General features: G+C 44.3%; 1 protein-coding gene across 1 annotated transcript in view; it reads left to right on the forward strand.

Annotated features, from left to right (window-relative positions):
• LOC309550553 (uncharacterized protein) overlaps positions 1-20268 on the forward strand; it is a 161070-nt gene that overhangs the window by 99652 nt on the left and 41150 nt on the right. The window contains exon 8 of the mRNA XM_082250905.1: positions 16797-16968. Coding sequence (XP_082107031.1) covers positions 16797-16968 — 172 coding nt within the window. The remainder of the gene's footprint in view (positions 1-16796; positions 16969-20268) is intronic.

Consider the following 20268-nt stretch of genomic DNA (forward strand, 5'->3'; position numbering starts at 1 on the left):
TAGAGAATTCTTTTTTTATTTACCAGGGTTAACTTTAATGAAAAAGCATGATATTGTCACCAAGCCAAGGGTGACAGTTAAAGTGTTTGTTACCCCAACACTTCATATTCTTGATATGTGCCTGCTGTACCATGTACTTGTATGAAAAATAATCACTTTTAAAAAAGGGAAAAAAATGATTTACGTTTTTTTTTTTTATATCTATACAAACATGTTGTGCATTTAATTTCTATTTTAATCTGAATGGGTTGTTTTACAAGGTAATTGTTTACAATCACTTTAAATTAAAACCATATCGCATCCCAGAAGCTTGGCGCTAAGTAGTCGCAGAGGAGATAAGGAGGATGTTGGATCTTGATGTAATAGAGGAATCACATAGTGAGTGGTATAGTCCAGTCGTCCTTATTCCCAAGCCAGATGGCAGCATCCGATTTTGTAATGATTTTCAAAAGTTAAATGAGGTGTTAAAATTTGACGCTTATCCAATGCCCAAGGTAGATGAGCTAAATGCGTGTCTAGGACATGCTCCGTATATCACCACCCTGGACATTACAAAGGGGTTTTGGCAAATACCACTTACAGAACGTGCTAAAGAGAAGACAGTCTTCTCTATTCCTGAGGGGCACTGGCAGTATAAGAGGATGCCATTTGGCCTACATGGGGCACCAGCTACTTTTCAATGGATAATGGATCACGTCCTTAAACCCCACCAAGCCTATGCATCTGTATATTTAGATGACGTGGTCATTTCTAGTGTAGACCAGGAGAGATGGTGTAGTGTAGACTAAGATACAGGCTGTGGTTAATGCCCTCCGTGTTGAGAGTCTGACCACCAATCTTAAGAAGTGTGCTGTGGGATTAAGGGGATACATAATTGGCAGGGAGATAGTAAGTTGGCGAAGACATTTAAAAAAAAAAAACAGGTGATAGCCTTTTTGGGGTTAATAGGCAATTATAGAAGGTTTGTTCTGAATTTTGCTATGTTGGCTGCTCCCCTTACAGATCTTACCAAGGTGGGGAAGTCCTCAGTGATAACTTGGACCCCCAGAAGCTGAGAAAGCTTTCCAAAACCAAAAAACAGCCCTGTGTCAATTACTTTGGATTTTACACAGGAATTTATGGTGCAGACAAATGTGTAAGAAGTGGAATTAGGTGCAGTGTTTTCCCAAGTTGTGAATGGGGAGGAACACCCCATAGCATTCTTAAGCAGAAAACTGACCCCTGTTGAACAAAGATACAGTGCATCTGGAAAGTATTCACATCGCTTCACTTTTTCCACATTTTGTTGTGTTACAGCTTTTTTCCAAAATAGGTTCAATTCATTATTTTCCTCAATATTCTACAAACAATACCCCATAATGACAATGTAAAAGAAGTTTGTTTGAAATCTTTGCAAATTTATTAAAAATGAAACAACAAAATCACATGTACATAAGTATTCACAGCCTTTGCCATGACACTCAAAATTGAGCCCAGGTGCATCCTGTTTCCACTGATCATCCTAGAGATGCTTCTAAAACTTGATTGGAGTCCATCTGTGGTAAATTGAGTTGATTGGACATGATTTACACACCTGTCTATAAAAGGGCCCACAGTTAACAGTGCATATCAGAGCACATACCAAGCAATGAAATCCAAGGAATTGCCTGTAGACCTCCAAGACAGGATTGTATGGAAGCACAGATCTGGGGAAGGGTACAGAAAAATAGCTGCAGCATTAGAGGTGAGATTGAATGAGCACAGTGGCCTCCATCATCCATAAATGTGGAGAGAGAACCTTCTAGAAGAACAACCATCTCTGCAGCACTCCACAAATCAGGCCAGTATGGTAGAGTGGCCAGGCGGAAGCCACTCCCTAGTAAAAGGCACATAACAGCCTGCCTGAAGTTTGCCACAAGGCACCTGAATGACTCTCAGACCATAAGAAAGAAAATTCTCTGGTCTGATAAAACAAAGATTGATCTGTTTGGTCTGAATAGCAAGCGTCATGTCTGGAGGAAACCCGGCACCGCTCATCACCTGGCCAATACTATCCCTACAGTGAAGCTTGGTGGTGGCAACATCATGCTGTGGGGAAGTTTTTCAGCGGCAGGAATTGGGAGACTAGTCAGGATCAAGGGAAAGATGAATGCAGCAAGAGACATCCTTGATGAAAACCTGATCCAAAACGCTCTGGGGACCGCAGATTGGGGCAAAGGTTCATCTTTTAACAGGACAAAGACCCTGAGCACACAGCCAAGATAACAAAGGAGTGGCTACGGTTCATCTCTGTAAATGTATTGTAAAGTAAATTTGGCCCAGCCAGAGCTCAGACTTGAACCTGATTGAACATTTCTGGAGAGATCTGAAAATGGCTGTGCACCGCCGTTTCCCATCTAACCTGATGGAACTTGAGAGGCCTTCACAGAAGAATGGAAGAAACTGCCCAAAAAATTGTTGTGCCAAGCTTGTAGCATCATACTCAAAAAGACTTGAGGCTGTAATTGGTGCCAATGGTGCTTCCACAAAGTTTTGAGCAAGGGCTGTGAACACTTACATACTTACAATACTTACAATACTACATGTGATTTTTTTCCATTTTTAGTTTTAATAAATTTGCAAAGTTTTCAAACAAACTTCTTTCACATTGTTACATAGTTACATACATAGTAGTTAAGGTTGAATAAAGACAATAGTCCATCCAGTTCAACCTGTGTAGGTGTGTGTGGCCGTAATCATTTCCCATACCCGTGAATGTTTTGATCCTTGAGATGTACGTTCAAGAGTCTTTTAAATGTAGCCATACTCCCCGCAGTTAATACCATTTGTGGTAGAGAATTCCACAGTCTTGTAGCCCTTACTGTAAAGAACCCCCTGCGTAGCCTGATGTTAAAACGCTTCTCCTCTAATCAGATTGTATGGCCTTGTGTCCTCATGCATTCCTTGCGACTGAAAAGTTTTTTGTCTATGTCGAGATCACCGTTGAGGTATTTGTAAATCTCTATCATGTCCCCTCTCAGGTGTCTCTTCTCTAGGGAGAATAAATCAAGTGCTTGCAGGCACTCTTCATAATTAAGGTCCTCCAATCCCCTAATTAGTTTTGATGCCATTCTCTGGACTCTCTCCAGCTCCAACACATCCCCCTTCTGAGGACTGGCGACCAGAACTGGACAGAATATTCCAGATGCAGTCGGACCAGAGTTTTATAAAGTGGTAGGATTTTAGTTTTATCTCTGGAATACATCCCCTTCCTTATGCATGCTAATATTCTGCCGGCTTTGGCAGCTGCAGCTTGACATTGCATGCTATTGCTAAGTCGATCTTCTACTAGGACTCCCAGATCTTTGTCCATTTTTGATTCCCTCAGAGGTTCCCCCCCTAGAGTGTATTGTGCCTTAATGATTTTAGTCCCCAAGTGCAATACCTTACACTTCTCCACATTAAACCTCATTTGCCATATATTTGCCCACTCTGTTATTTTGTTCAGGTCATTCTGTAAGATTTCTGCCTCACAATGTGAAGTTATTGCCTGGCCACTTTTGTGTCATCTTCAAAAACTGAGATCGAACTAATGATTCAATCCTCAATGCTATTTATGAATAAATTGAACAAAATTGGTCCCAGGGCTCAGCCTTGGGGGACCCCACTCACCACCCCAGACCAGTCTGAGTACATGTTATTAATTACCACCCTTTGGACACGCCCCTTTAACCAGTTCTGTATCCAAGTATCCAAGAGCAAACCTTGTGGTCGATGCCTGCAGACCTTATTTTATAAATTAAGCTTTTGTGGGGAACTGTATCAAACGCCTTAGCAAAATCCAGGTACACCACATCCACTTGTCCCCCCCCTATCTAGTTCACAGCTCACCTCTGCGTAGAATGTTAACAGATTGGTTTGACAAGAAAGCCCTTTTGTAAACCCGTGCTGATTACTGCTGATGATGTTGTTTTCTTTAGCAAACTCTTGGATATTGTCCCTTATCATCCCTTCCAGAAGTTTACATACTTATGATGTCAGGCTTACCGGCCTATAATTTCCCAGGATATGCCTTTTTTGAATATCGGTATCACGTTAGCTTTCCTCCAATCATCTGGTACAGTTCCTATCAAAATACTGTCAAAAAAGATCAGGAACAGTGGTGTAGATATAACATTACTGAGCTCTTTGAGTACTCTCAGATGTATGCCATCCGGGCCTGGTGATTTACTTGTGTTAATTTTATCCAGTCTTTCCCTGATTTCACCCTCTGTTAGCCATAGCGGCAAGTTCAGTGAAGTACTGCTAACCATACAGTCATGGTTAGTGTACCCCTCCTCTTTCTGTATAAAGACAGAGGAGAAAAAAACATTAAGCACAGTTGCCTTTTCAGTGTCCTCTGTAACCATCCTCCCAACATCGTTAATTATGTGTGCAACATGCTCTGACCTTGTTTTTTTGCTGTTGATATATTTCAAGAATAGGGTTCTTTTTACTATCCTCCGCTATTTGTCTCTCGAAGTTGATTTTAGCCATTTTGATTTCATATTTCCATTTCTTATTTGATTCCTTGTATTGCTGGAAGGCTGATAATGTGCCCTCCGATTTATATTTCTTGAATATCTTTTTTTTTTTTTTCCTGAATAACTTTAGTTACATTATGGTTTAGCCAGCCAGGTTTGTTTTTCGCTCGTCTAAATTTATTTCCCAATGGAATGCACTGTGAGATGCATTTGTTTAATATGTTCCTAAAGCATTCCCATTTTTCCTCCATAGTCAGTGTTCCTAGGGTTTGGTCCCAGTTTATTTCCTATATCATTGAGCACAGTTTGGGAAAGTTTGCCCTTCTGAAGTTTAGGGTTCTTATGTTCCCTTCTTGCCTTGCTATATTGTGATTTACACTAAATTAGATCATCCTGTGATTGCTAGAACCCAAGTTGTCCTGGAATCCTACATCTAAGATTAGGTCTGGGTCATTAGTAATTAATAGATCCAGCACTGCATTCTTTCTAGTGGGAGAATCCACCAACTGAGACATGACCTTGTCCTTTAATAGACGGGCCTTAAGTGAGTGTGCAGACCCCTCTTCCCAGTCAATGTCAGAATAATTGAAGTCCCCTAATATGATGACTGTTCCCAGCCTTGCCGCCTTACCAGTGGCGTACCAATAGGGGGGGCGGGGGGGCGGTCCGCCCCGGGTGCCACACATTAGGGGGGTGTCAGGGAAGATCAGGGTGACACCCGGGGCCGGCCGCCAGACTGCTTCCGCCGCGGAGGAGGAGGAACTGTTTACAGCAGAGGATGTGAGAGAGACTCACTGTCACTCCCGAGCCCTGAATACACAGCGATCGGCGCCTCGGCGGGAACTGCAGAAGTTACTGTGCTGGTTAATGAGAAGGCGATTGGTTGCTAGGACCGCCTATCAACCAATCACCTGCTCATTAACCAGCACAGTAACTTCTGCAGTTCCCGCCGAGGCGCCGATCGCTGTGTATTCAGGGCTCGGGAGTGACAGTGAGTCTCTCTCACATCCTCTGCTGTAAACAGTTCCTCCTCCTCCGCTCTCCTCCTAAAAAGGTAGGGGGGCGGGGGTTGTATTGTAAAGGGGTTCTTTGGAGGGGGGGGGCTTTGTATTGTAAAGGGGTTATTTGCGGGGGGGGGGGCTTTGTACTGTAAAGGGGTTCTTTGCAGGGGGGGGGGGCTTTGTATTGTAAAGGGGTTCTTTGCGGGGGGGCTTTGTATTGTAAAGGGGTTCTTTGCAGGGGGGGGCTTTGTATTGTAAAGGGGTTCTTTGCAGGGGGGGCTTTGTATTGTAAAGGGGTTCATTGCAGGGGGGCTTTGTATTGTAAAGGGGTTCTTTGGAGGGGGGCTTTGTATTGTAAAGGGGTTCTTTGGAGGGGGCGGGGGTTGTATTGTAAAGGGGTTCTTTGCGGGGGGGCTTTGTATTGTAAAGGGGTTCTTTGCAGGGGGGGGGCTTTGTATTGTAAAGGGGTTCTTTGGTGGGGGGGGTGGCTTTGTATTGTAAAGGGGTTCTTTGGAGGGGGGCTTTGTATTGTAAAGGGGTTCTTTGGAGGGGGGGGCTTTGTATTGTAAAGGGGTTCTTCGGAGGGGGGGCTTTGTATCGTAAAGGGGTTATTTTGAGGGGGGTGGCTTTGTATTGTAAAGGGGTTCTTTGGAGGGGGGGCTTTGTATTGTAAAGGGGTTCTTTGGGGGGGTGGCTTTGTATTGTAAAGGGGTTCTTCTGGGGAGGGTGGCTTTGTATTGTAAAGGGGTTCTTTGGGGGGGGTTTTGTATTTTAAAGGGGTTCTTTTTTGGGGGGAGGGTGGCTTTGTATTGTATAGGGGTTCTATGGGGGGCTTTGTATTGTATAGGGGTTCTATGGGGGGATTTATTGTAGAGGGGTTCTATTGGTAGGGTCTTTGTATTGTAAAGGGGTTATATTGGGGGGCTGTGTAATGTAAAGGGTTGTATGGGGGATGGGGCTGTGTAATGTAATGGGTTCTATTGGGGGGCTGTGTAATGTAAAGGGTTCCATGGGGGGGTGGGAGCTGTGTAATGTAAAGGGTTCCAATGGGGAGATGGGGGCTGTGTAATGTAAAGGGTTCCAATGGGGGGGCTGTGTAATGTAAAGGGGTCCAGGGGCTCTGTAATGTAAAGGGGTACGGGGGCTGTGTAATGTAAAGGGGTCCAGGGGTAAGGGGGCTGTGTAATATAAAGGGGTCCAGGGGTACGGGGGCTGTGTAATGTAAAGGTGTCCAGGGGTAAGGGGGCCGTGTAATGTAAAGGGGTCCAGGGGAACGGGGGCTGTGTAATGTAAAAGGGGGTCTCCATACATTTTACACGTGACACGTCAATGGGCAGTTCATCGCCTGGGGGGGGGGGGGGGGTGCCAGGTATAGGATCCGCCCCGGGTGCCAAATGCTCTAGGTACGCCCCTGCGCCTTACCCAACAGTGATATAAATTCCAGCTCTACCTCCTCCCTTTGGTTGGGTAGCCTATAACAAACCCCCACAATTACTTTTCCCTTTACTTCTTTCCTATGGAGTTCTACCCACACGGATTCTAACTCTGTACTCATCACTCCTCTCTACCACCCTTACATTATTCTTGACATAGAGACATACCCCTCCCCCTCTTTTTCCTTCCCTGTCCTTCCTATACACAGAATACCCTTGGATATTGACCAACCAGTTGTGCGAGGGATCAAACCAAGTTTCTGTTATTCCCAAAAGGTCTATGTCCTCCTCATGTGCTAACAGTTCCAACTCATCCATTTTATTAGCTAGGCTCCTGGCATTTGCATATACCCCTCTTAGTTTTATGGAAGTTGATAGGGAATAGTGCTCAATTTTATTTTTGTTTGGTCTGAGGTTTGTCCGCACAGCCTCCCCCCAATTGTAGACGTTAGGGACATGATGTTGCTGCTTACCCCAATAATACCTTCTGTCCTTAACTCCCCCCTGACTGACTCTACCTCTGAGCCCTTCCCCCCAACTCCTAGTTTAAAAGCCCATCCAACTTTGTGGCCATCTTTCTCCCCAATAGAGCTGTACCGTCCCCATTAAGGTGCAGCCTGTCCTTACTAAAGAGCCTGTAACCGACTGAGAAGTCAGCCCAGATCTCCAGGAACCTTAACCCCTCCTTCCTACACCAATTCCTCAGCCACTTGTTCAGTTCAATAATTTCCTTCTGCCTCTCTGGTGTGGCTCGAGGTACAGGCAGTATTTCAGAGAAAACCACCTTGGAGGTCCTATTCCTCAATCTATTCTCTAAGTCCCTAAAATCATTTTTTAGGATCCTCCACCTTCCTCTTACTTGGTCATTGGTGCCTACATGCACCATGACGGCTGGGTCCTCCCCAGCCCCGTCCAATAATCCCCGCCCAAGTTTTGACAGACTGCCCTTTCTGTCCTCTTGATAATTGAGACCCCCACTACCACAACCTGTCCTGAATCTCGGCCCCCCCTCCTTCCTGGAGCTGCCGCTCCCCTGGCAGCTGGGAGAGGGCACATGCTCCATCACTGCCACCCCTGAGCTGATATCCCCACTGTCATGCAACTTAGCATATTTGTTGGGGTGCACCAACTCAGGACTGGCCTCCCTAGCTCCCGTCCCCTCCTTCTAACTGTCACCCAACTGCCTACCTCTGGTGTTCTTGTCTCCTCTTCTCCACCCTCCTATATGCTGGCCCCTGCCATCACCTGCTGGGTATTGTCCAAGCTCCTTTCCAGGTTGTTGATTCTATGCAATGTTGCCACTTTTTTTCTAGATCCAGGATCTGGGCTTCCAGAGAAACAAGTCGCTCACATCTTGCACAGCAGTATTCGCCCTCGATTGGTTCATCAAGGAACGCATACATGCAGCAAGAAGTGCACTGAGTGGCATCCCCAATCCTGTCGGACATTATTACCCTCTACTATATGGGGATAATTAGTATACGACTTGCTATTCGTTACCTACCCTACCTCTATCTCCCCTGGTACTAACCCTAGCTATTCACTGGTCGCCTACGGTACTCACCAGTCGCCTACAGTACTCACCACCAGTCGCCTACGGTACTCACCAGTCACAAGGTATTCCTGGTCCCAGTCACTACAGTACCTTCCAGTTGCTGAGGTTGCTCCTAGTCACTAAGGTTACACCCGGTCGCTAAGTTTATACCCAGTCTCTAGGGTTACACCCAGTCGCTAAGTTTCCTTCCGGTCCCTAAGGTTACTCGCAGTTGCAAGGTACACCTAGTCACAGGGTTACTCCCAGTCGCAAGGTACACCCAGACACTCGGTAACTCCCAGCCGACGGTACACCAAGTCACGCGGTTACTCCCAGTCGTGAGTTACAACCAGTCGCAAGGTACTCCCAGACACCCAGTTACTCCCAGTCGCACAGTACTCTCAGTCGCAAGAAACTCCCAGTCGCAGTCCCAAGAAACTCACAGACGCACGGTACTCTCAGTCGCAAGAAACTCCCAGTCGTAGTCACACTCCCAGTCGCACGGTACTCTCAGTCGCAAGAAACTCCCTGTCGCAGTTGTACGGTACCTTCAGTCGCAAGGAACTCCCAGTCACACTCACAAGGTACTCCCAGTCGCTACAGTTTAGGTTCTCAAAGTGGATGGCTCAAAATAAGGAGAAATTGCAAGAGTTACCGGATGGCTCTACAGAATTTCAAATTTATAATAGAACATAGACCAGGTAGCCAACAAGCTAATGCTGATGCCTTCTCCAGAGTTTACAGTTTGATTGCCCAGGGTGCTCAACTCCCCATGTTTGAGCAGAGGGGGGATATGTAGTGGCGTGCCTGTGAAATCAGTTAAAGCGTAACTCCTCTTTGGTGAGAAAAAAACATTCCCCTCTGGGTGATCTCTGTACATTGCAGGTATTGTACAAACTTTGTTGCAGATTCCTACCTTTTGTTAAGCCTCGTACACACGCAGCGATTATCGGCCGACTGATCGTCCGACTTTTGTCCAAGTTGTGTTTTGTTGGAATGTGCCTAGACTGCACACAAATTTTCTCGGCCAACAAAATTCTACTTCAGAAGTGATGTCATGTGTTGGTTTGTTTTCTTTGTGTTTTTTCTTCACTGAGCATGCCCAGACTTGCTCATCAGATTTTTCCCTGTCAAAATCTGTACTGACTGCACGAAAATCGGCCGTTGTGTTGACGGCCAACAAAAATTTTATAGTCTGCACACCAGATTTTTTTCGGCCGAAAAGTCGGAGTCGGTTGTCGGGAGCATCATACTAACAAGCCGAAAATCGGCAGATCGGACGTTGGCCGAAAATTCCCTGCCAATTTTTGACGCATGTGTACGGGGCTTTATTCTGAAGAAATCATTGTTTGTTCCTCTGTGCTGAATGGGTCTAATGGGAGGGGTTTCATAATTATCAATCAGCTGTAGCAACTGCAAAGCTCTAATGAGGAAAGCTGCTGGGCCTGCATAACTTTAGACGTGTTCCTATAGGGAGTATCTCCCCAAAAATGACATTTTTGTTACAGGGGATGCCAGAAATCTGACTTGTATCTTAGGCAGACTTCTGTGAAGATTGGTTAGCAAATCACACAAGCAGCAAATTATGTTTCTGGGGTGTGGTCAGTACACATTCTGTGTATAGAACACCTCCAGGTAGTCATATTGCATTGCATTTTCAGAAAATTACAACAGCTGCAGATTGAAAAGGAAAGGTCATTTTTTATTAACATTCAATTACAATATGATTTGTGTCGCAATTGTATACGCTATATTGTTTTTTATTTATTTGCTATTTTTTTCGCCATCAAAGTGGAATTACCCTTTAACCACTTCAGCCCCAGAAGATTTTACCCCCTTCCTGACCTATTTTGTGATTCGGCAATGCGTTACTTTAACGGACAATTGCATGGATGCGCGACGGCGTACCTAAACAAAATTTACATCTGTTTTTTTTTTCCACAAATAGAACCTTTCTTTTGGTGGTATTTGATCACTTGTGCGATTTTTATTTTTGCGCTATAAACAGAAAAAGAGTGACAATTTTGCAAAAAAAAAAAAAAAAAACAATATTTTTTTCACATTCTGCTATATGACATTCTCAAAAAAAAGAAATTTCAAAATCAAAATTTTTTAACATTTTAGGCCAATTTGTTTTCTGCTACATATTTTTGGTAAAATAAATCGCAAAAAGTTATCGCATCTACTAACTACTGAAAAGATTTATGTCATTTTATTGTTTTTTTTTGTTTTTTTTTTTACTAGTAATGGCAGCAATCTGCGATTTTTTGCAGAACTGCGACATTGCGACAGATCGGACCCCTAACTGACATTTCTGACACTTTTGGGGGTACCAGTGACATTACTACAGTAATCAGTGCTAAAAACATGCACTGTTACTGTAATAATGGCACTGGTAGGGAAGGGGTTAAACTTGTTGGTAATCAAGGGGTTAAATATAAGCCTAGGGGAGTAATTCTAACTATGGGAGGGCATGGCTTGAGAAATGACCATAGAGACATGCGAGCCTATATAGCAGGATCAGATGGTCTCTGTGATCATCCCAGGGAGAAGGATGGACGGCTGTGTTTACATCAGCCGACCGTCCTTCTCTCTCAGCGGGGAGAGATTGAGGGTGTCAGGTGGCAATTGGAGCCGCCTGACACATGCGCTGGCTTCCCCGCTGACGAGTCTAGGCTTCCCTGCCTTGACTCACAAGAGCGAGCGCCGTACATGTACGGCGGTTTGCCCAGGAGTGGCTGCCTGCCACAGTATATCTGCGGCGGGCGGTCGTCTAGTGGCAGGAAAAGTGATCAATGGGATTTATGTTTCTCCACGGATTCTTAGTTTTGCAATTTAAGGTAATGCCAACAAAGAGTTCATGGTAAATAAAGATAGTTCTTTACACTGTGTTAGTAAAGCCTGTTCCGAGGCTGGTTTTACTGGGAGTCTGAGAGAGCTCTGGGAGGGACAGATTCCCAATAACGTGGACTGTATTTTGTTGTTTTCTGCCTAGGTCTTTTTATTAAAGCAGCTGGTCCTAGCTTTGGGGGAGAGAGTGTCTCCTTGAATGAGGCAACTAAAAGAGCATGGCTGCTTGAAGCTGAACTTGGCTGCAATAGTTTGTTTTGTAAAGGACACTTAACTCTAACCAAGGACTTTGTCAGACCATGGATACAGTAAGGCACAGTAGAGCAGAAGTTTACTTTCTTATGAGTTATGACAAGAGGCATTTTCCTTCTGTTTGTGACTATGCTTTGGATTAAACATGACACTTTGTTAAAGAAACTGTGAGTTTTTCCCTGCCTTAAGCCTGATTCTCTACAAAGCTTATAAATATTAGGCATTAAAATCTGCAATGAACTGTACACACTGTCTACTATTGAAAGTGCTGGGAGATCATTAGTTAAAGCCCAGGGACTGTGACCATGGGAAAGGGAGTGTATTTTATAATGACGTAACTGATTGGTTAAGTGCCCAGTACATTTCATTGGGAATAGAAATCACTTCCTTGAAATGCTGTGAGTTTAGTACAAGCTACAAATCTTGGAGCTAAAAACGGGTGTAAATAGAAAGGTCAGTCTTATTAACAATGCTGTGTTTTATCTTCATGTATTACCAGATGTTATGCATGCTTGGTTGCTTTTAATATTCCAAACCTTATCTTAAATATATTCTAAAAAGTAAATGTGTAGTTCACTATCACATGCAGTGACTGTTCAACGTTTTGTTTAACATTTAAACTGATTTTTATAACTATACAAAATAGAGAAAAAAATGATTGTAAGATGTAAAAATTTAGTTGGAAAAAAGATTTGTGACATAGATCCATGGTAGTAATTTTTGCCCAAATAAGAAAAGTATTCTGGCAAAAAATATTATTCTGGATGTAAAAGTTTTTAATATAGCATGGTTCTGCCTAGAGAAAAAAAATCTAAAGTGTTTGGTCATTGTGACCGTTTGCATACAAGGGTTGACAAAAAAGGATAAGGCCCCTTTCACACACGGAGTCTGCCAGAAGGACTTTTTTTCTCAGTGGGGGATCGACCTGCTGATCCCCCGCTGAGCAGGAGGATGACAGCTAAGATGGAGACACAGCTGTCAGGTCCTCATTCATCTCTATGGGGGAATCGGAGAGGAACTGACCGTCTGTCCATTCTCATCTGACCTGAAAATAGGGTTTCCATCCGTCCGGTTTTGACGGATTGGATCAGATCAGATGTCAGCAGACATGTCTCCGCTGACATCCGATGCCCCATAGGGATGCATGGGGCATCCATTTAGATCCGCCGAAAAAACTGACAGGCGGATCTGAACGGACTCCATGTATGAAAGGGGCCTAAGGAACTAGGTATTTATTTAGGTATAGGCAGTTTGGTGCTTTTGCATCCTGTGACGTCTTTAAGTGAAAGCTGCCTAGTATTAGGCTCCATTCACACATGGGCGTTTTTGAGTGTTTTTCAGCTCCAAAAACGCTCAAAAAAAACGTTCCAAAACGCCCAACAAGTAAAACCCCATTCATTTAAATGGCCCCTGTTCACATCTGAGCGTTTTGCAAAACGCCTGTAGCTGAAAAAAGTACATGAGCTTCTTTTTGGGCTGATTACCAGCGTTTTTGATAGATGTCAATGAAAAACGCCTGAAAAAATCGCGGTAAAATCGCAGTAAAAATCGCGGTAAAATCGCGGTAAAAAACGCTACGCTCAAGTGTGAATGCAGCCTTAAGCCCAGTAGGCTATGCACACTTTAAAGGGAATGTATATTTTTTTTACATAGTTTCAGTATTTACTCTATTATGTTGAGGACTGAATGATATACAGTATATATATATATATATATATACATATATACTGTACATTGTGTTTGTAGTCAAATAGACTTATTTCACGCTTTAATATTTCATAAATAATTACATTACCTGCCAGTGGGAGAAGCTGTTCACATATTTAGCAAGACCAAAATTTAACTCAATAGACTAACCCTTGTCTGCTCTGTAAGGCTTTATGCAAAATTGCAATTAAAGAGAAAAAAAAAATCTGGTAGAAGCATCATCTACTGTGCTGTCTCTTTTAAAAACCCATTATGTATGATGACACCAGTGTCATGAGTGCACCTACTAATAAATGTTTATTTGTATAAATAATGATTTTACAAACTGAACATGGAGTTGCACCCTACAGGTAGGTGCTAGGTAAATGTATAGTGGGCCTTGTCTGCCTAACAGCGGGGCTGTGATTTATTTAGTTAGGGTGTCAGGGCTTCCAGATGTGCCTGCTAAGGGGAGAAGTATCCCCACTGGCTCCTGTGAGAGGCTTCTCATAGGCAGTGATCGAAGTAACTGCGTTTAAGTAAACGACGTTACCTAACGCAGTTACTTTTGAGGGTAACGAGTAATCCAACTGATTACTCGTTTCCTCCCTGTAACGCCATTGCCGCTACTTTCGGCTGCGTTACCGCAATTACATCTACCGCCACTAGATGGCAGTAGATGTAATTGTAATTCCCCCTCTCCTCTATGACCACTGTCTGCGGTACCGGAAAGAGAAGAGGAGGAGACTCAGACAAGGTCAGGGATCGGCAATGTGTCCGTACACGGACACCGGTGTCTGTAAACAGTCTTTGCAGCTGCCTGTGTGAGTGTGACAGCCGGCTCAGATTAGCAGCTACAGCGTCAGAGTAGAGGAGGCAGCTGCTTTTTGAAGTGTCCAGACAGTTCAGCAGTCTAGACAGGAGGAGGACGTGCAACAAGTGATTTACAACAGGTGTGTGCTTGGGGGGTGGCTTTGGCATGTGAGGGGGGGAGGGCACTGTCTCTGGCTGCAGCGCCGGCACATACATGGCATGGGGGGGGAGGGGCACTGTCTCTGACTGCAGCATACATCATACATCAGTTAGAGACAGTGCCTTCCCCCCATGCCATGTATGTTCTGAACTGCAGTCAGAGACAGTGCCCTCCCCCCATGCCATGTATGTTCTGCACTGCAGTCAGAGACAGTGCCCTCCCCCCATGTCATGTATGTTCTGCACTGCAGTCAGAGACAGTGCCCTCCCCCCATGCCATGATGCATGTTCTGCATTGCAGTCAGAGACAGTGCCCTCCCCCCATACCATGATAAAGTGGGATATATGGGGGACCCTGCCTGGTCTGCTCTAAAGTGGGATATATGGGGGACCCTGCCTGGCCTGCTCTAAAGTGGGATATATGGGGGACCCTGCCTGGCCTGCTCTAAAGGGGAATCTATGGGGGAGCTTTGGGGACGCTGGCCTGCTCTAAAGATGGATCTATGGCCCCATAGATCCCTCTTTGGAGCAGGGTCCCCATAAATCCCCCTTTAGAGCAGGGTCCCCATATATTCCCCTTTAGAGCAGGGTCCCCATAGATCCCCCTTTAGAGCAGGGTCCCCATAGATCCCCCTTTAGAGCAGGGTCCCCATAGATCCCCCTTTAGAGAAGGGTTCCCATAGATCCCCCTTAGAAAGGGTTCCTCATAGATCCCCCTTGAGAGCAGGGTCCTCATAAATCCCCCTTTAGAGCAGGGTCCCCATAGATCCCCCTTAAGAGAAGGGTTCCCATAGATCCACCCTTAGAAAAGAGTCCTCATAAATCCCCCTTTAGAGCAGGGTCCCCATAACTACCCCTTTAGAGTAGGGTCCCCCAAAGATCCCCTTTAGAGCAGGCCATGCTCCCCATAGATCCCCCTTTAGGGAGGGGTCCCCATAGATCCCCTATAGAGCAGGGTCCCCATAGATCTATGGATCTATTCTTAAAAATCAAAATTTTTTAACGTTATTGTGTCTACTAACTACGAGAAAGATTTATGTCATTTTTATTGTTTTTTTTTTTTTACTAGTAATGGCGGTGATCTGCGATTTTCAGCGGGACTGCGGCATTGCAGTGGACAGATCGGACTCCTGACTGACATTTTTGACACTTTTGGGGGAGCAGTGACATTACTACAGTAATCAGTGCTATAAATATGCACTGTTAAGGTAATAATGACACTGGCAGGGAAGGGGGTCAACAGTGTGGCCAAGGGATTAAATGTGAGCCAAGGGGAGTGATTTTAACTGTGAGGGGGCGTGGCTTGTGAAATGAACATAGAGACCTGTGTTCCTATATAGAAGGATCACAGGGGCTCTATGATCATTCCAGGGTGAATGTCAGCTGTGTTTACAACTCCTGCTCGCGACCGACGTATAGTTACATCGGTTTGCCCCGGAGCGGCTGCCTGCCGCAGTATAACTGCAGCGGGCGATTGTAAAGCGGTTAAGTTAGCCATACACTAGTAGACATTCAAACAAACATCAACAGGAATACTTATACAGAAATTCTTAGTACATTTGATGACTACAAAAATGCCGTTTAAATGTACTTCAAAATTTCAATAGCTTTTAATATTCGATTTTGGAATGAGTGTAATTTCCCGAACAAGAACTGCATACACAATTAGAAATTTGTTAATTAAAGAAAACATTTCTTTCCTGCTCTCTCAAATTTTCTTATCAATACATTCAATAACAAACAAAAATTTGACCCCACTAAAGGAAAAAAAATAGTTAAATGGGCCAATGGTGTTCTTACTGCGGTCTAAAGGAGGGCTTCCATTAAAGACACATTAAAAATTCACTTATCCTTTAAATCAGGGGTCTCCAAACTTTCCAGTTCATTGTCCTTAGACTTAAGGGGGGCTGGATTATGACCAGTGAGAGTAGAACATGTCCTGGCATTAGTGGGAGTAAAAAAAAGATAAAATAGTACCCCATCTTTGGTGTCAATGGAAGGAATTGTGCCCCATCTTTGGTGTCAATGGAAGGAATTGTGCCCCATCTTTGGTGTCAATGGAAGGAATAGTGCCCCATCCTTGGTATCACTGGGGGGGAATAGTGCCCCATTTGTGGTGTCACTGGGAGAAAGTATGCCCCATTGTTGGTGACAGTGGAAGGAATATTGCCCTATCTTTGAATAGTGGGAGTTGGAGGAATTATGCCCCACAATGGGTGTCAGTTGAAGGAATGGTGCCTCATAGTTGGCATCAGTAGGAGGAATAATGCCTCATATCAGTGGGAGGAATGGTACCCCAGTGGAAAAAAGGGGGTGCATCCCAATGGCTAGATAAAGGCAAGCAAAGGGCCACATCTAGCCTGCGGGCCTCAATTTGGAGATCACTGCTGTAAATTATGACAGAAATGTCAAACATTATAGTATCGAGGAAAAGAACATACATTTAGCGTTTCCCATACTCCACTTATTAATTCCTTTTTATCACATTTAGCATTAGTCATTCCAATACTCATTCATTTTTTTTTTTTGCATATACTGTAGCATTAGTCATTCCAATACTCCACTTATTCATTCCTTTTTATTACAGGTAACATTTCTAACAATGGCTGCAATCACTCCTGTGCCACGTGACCGTAATCTGTACTGTTATAAAGGATTCTGTTTCCTAAAGGAAGCTATGCCACCAGAGTTTATAGACTCCCTACAGGATTTCAAAATAAGAGATGATGATGTTTTCTTGATTACATATCCAAAATCAGGTGGGTCTAAAAGTGTCATACCTGCACCGTGTAATGGTTTTGCACAGTGAAACCCGATCTTCTGTTTCTGGAGTCCCCTGCTGATGTACCAGGCTCCTCCTACTTGGCAAGTGCCCCCATAGAAAGACACTTTGTATGGGGGCACTCGTGCGGCTCAGTCTCAAGCCTGTGTCCATAGATGCACACAGCACGGCTTATTCCCGCCCCGTATCCCGCGTCACAGAATTTGATTGACTATTATTCTGCCTCAAGAGGAGAAGAAGGGTGGAGAGAGCTACTGCTCTTGGGCAGAGCATTGGATCGAGATTGGGCTCTGGGAAGTTTTGGAAGGGGGGGGCCTGGGGGGTGGGGGGGATCCTGTGACACAGAAAGTTTTTACCTTAAAGCCAAGTACACATGGGCTGAATGTTGGGTGACATCGACTGGTTCAATAAAAAACGACCGACATTCGCCCATATGTATGGCAGCCGGCCTGACAGTGCAAGCTGGAAAAACCAGCGGCCGACCGGCTCCTGATCTGCACTAATTGGAGTGTTCTGACGGGGGGGGGGGGGGGGGGGGGAGGGAACCCTGTCAGAACACAATAGCTCAGCGGAGGAGATCGCTGTACTAACATAAATAAAAAATGATTGACTAAATAAATGAAAAAAAAACCTAATGGTGTGTACTAGGCTTTAGGACCACTTTAAAAGTCGATTCTTTTAACACTGCTTTCAGAAAGACCCTCAGATAACTTTGTTGCGCTATTTTGATACAATTCCCTTTTTGCCATCTCTACTTGCAAGGTGAAATGGAGCCCTGCCATACATTGTAACTGCACTGTATTTGCAGTTACTCATTTAATGTACCTTAGCCCACCCCCAGCCCCTCTGCAAGTCTTATACTTGTTTGTCACTGATTCAGTCCACAAAATCACTGAGCCACTTGGCAGAATCTTCATATGGAATGGTACATTTCCCATTCAGCCCTATGGAGTCTTTGTTCTTTCTTTCACTTTTTGGAATAAACCCAAATATTTCAAATGGCCATGTTGTTTAACTAAATGAAGAAATGTGTTGTGAAACAGAATCAGTTTTTGCTGGCTTGTTTAATCAGATATCTGAACAGAGTCCACACTTTGATAATTCCGAAACACACAAACTCGTTAAAACAAATAAATGTGATTAAAAGAATTTATATTGTTTTTTTTTCTGAGAAAAATCTATAAATCAACTTAGCGGTGGTTATATTACAAGTGTTAATGCAAATCAAATTGTTATGACACAATTTCCTGAGTATGCTAAAGCTTACATTTAGGTCAAATTAAAATAAAAAAGTTAGCACAAGGGACAGTACTTACATTAATGAGAAGTATCCCTTGTTCTGGTGCTGGCTGTCCTAGCTAAAATCCAAAGTCCTCTCCCTCCTCCATACCCCTGCACAGGGCTTTTTTTCAGCAGGAACGCGGGGGAACGCAGTTCCAGGACCTCCAGCACTGAATGTATGTAATGGCAAGGGGTGCTGGGCTTTGCTACGGGTGTCTTTTGATGCTGGCTGGTGGGGGATCTATTGTTGCTGGAGGTGATATATTTTTGCGGGGGGTTATTGTTGCCGGGGAGGTTTACTGTTGCTCCTGGGGGACCTATTGCCTCTGGAAGGGATCTATTTTTACAGAGGGGGTCTATTGTTGCTGGGGTTGGTCTTATGTTGCTTGGGGGGGTCAGTTGTTGCTGAGAGGGATCTACTGTTGAGGGAACCGTCTATTGTAAATGGCTGCTGGAGAGTCTATTGATGCTGTCTGTTGTTGCTGCTGAGGGTCTATTGTTGTCTGGGGGTATTTTGTTGTGGCTGGTCCATTGTTGCTGGTGGGATCTACTGTTTCTGGGGGGTCCTTTGTTGTTATTTTTCTTCTTATCATTAACATATCCCATACAAATTACTTAGTACCACAAATGATACTTGATTCTGTATTCTCTAAAAGGGGCAGTACTGGCAGGTGGGTAGAGGCTGGAACCTAGGAACGGTGCTCGGAGGTAGGTAGGAGGTGGAGACAAGGGGCAACCCCCAAAAGTGGGAGTTCCTGCACCTATTCTCTAAGAAAAAAAGCCCTGCCCCTGCAGCCATATTCTTCTGGGCTGCAGGAGGTAATGCAAGTGCTGGACCTGTCATAGGGGGGCAGAAAGGGCAAGCATAGTCAGTACTACTGGCAAGTAGCCGCAACAGGTCCAGCACCTATATTAACCTCTGCAGCGTTGGAATATTATGGCTGCAGGGGTTTAGGATGGAGGCGGGGCTTCGGATTTCAAGTAGGACAGCCGGCATCAGCACAAGGGACTATCTCATTAAAGTGATATTAAACCTTAATTTTTTATTTGATATTTATGTTCATTCACAATAGCCTTTATTAAAAATCTCACTTTTAAATAATAAAAAAAAAAAAAACCCCATGTTTCTTTATACTCATTTCCTTGCTTTGTTTATCCCACTTCCTGTGGTTTCTTCAGTTGAGTGTCCCTTTTACAGCGGCGACTTGATGAAGGAACCCATGCATGTGTGCTCCCAAACACAAGACTACGTTCACTGCCTGTGCTCCTCACGCACTGGTACCCAGGCATTGAAGGATGCCAAGGACTCTGCTCGTCCTCGACCTTGCTCTTACACAAGCTAGGAAATTCACATGCGCATTAGCGCAAAGCATAACGGGACATGTAGTCCCAAAAGCTGGGTCATGGACACAGGAGCATGCTGCACTGGCCAGAAGATTACAAGTACCTAAGCAAGAAGGGATTACAATACATATGATAACGGTCAGTAGATTCTTATGATAAATGTTTTTTTTTTTTTCGGGCAAAAAGAATAATGTATTGATGTAAATAGTAGATGCACATAATGTAAAATGACAAGCAGGCTTTTTATAACAGGAGAGATCCTTCTGTCACAATTGCCCCCCCCCCCCCCCACCGTCTGTCAGTGGGTAATTTGATCTGAGCCGCACATGGGCAGCTCAGTCCACATTTATGGCCCAGCACTACAATGTGATGTCATCTGCAGCACAGCCATTCAAGGAAAGCCTTGTCAGCCCAGTGCTGGAAGGCTCCGTCTGCAGGTAAGGCCCCTTTCACACTTATGCGACCTAAAATTCGTGCGATTTTACTGCGTTTTTTTTTTTGCCTCAATTTTACAGTGAATTTGACGTGATTTGAAGCAATGCATATGTCTATAGACCTCAAAATGCATTTAAATAGGCCCAAAGTACTGCAGGGACTACTTTGAAGTCGTTGCGACTTGTAGTCGTACAGATATGAATGGTACTCACTGGAA

The sequence above is a fragment of the Pelophylax lessonae genome (genome assembly GCF_965119305.1).
Source record: "Pelophylax lessonae genome assembly, chromosome: 3".
Taxonomy (NCBI): domain Eukaryota; kingdom Metazoa; phylum Chordata; class Amphibia; order Anura; family Ranidae; genus Pelophylax; species Pelophylax lessonae.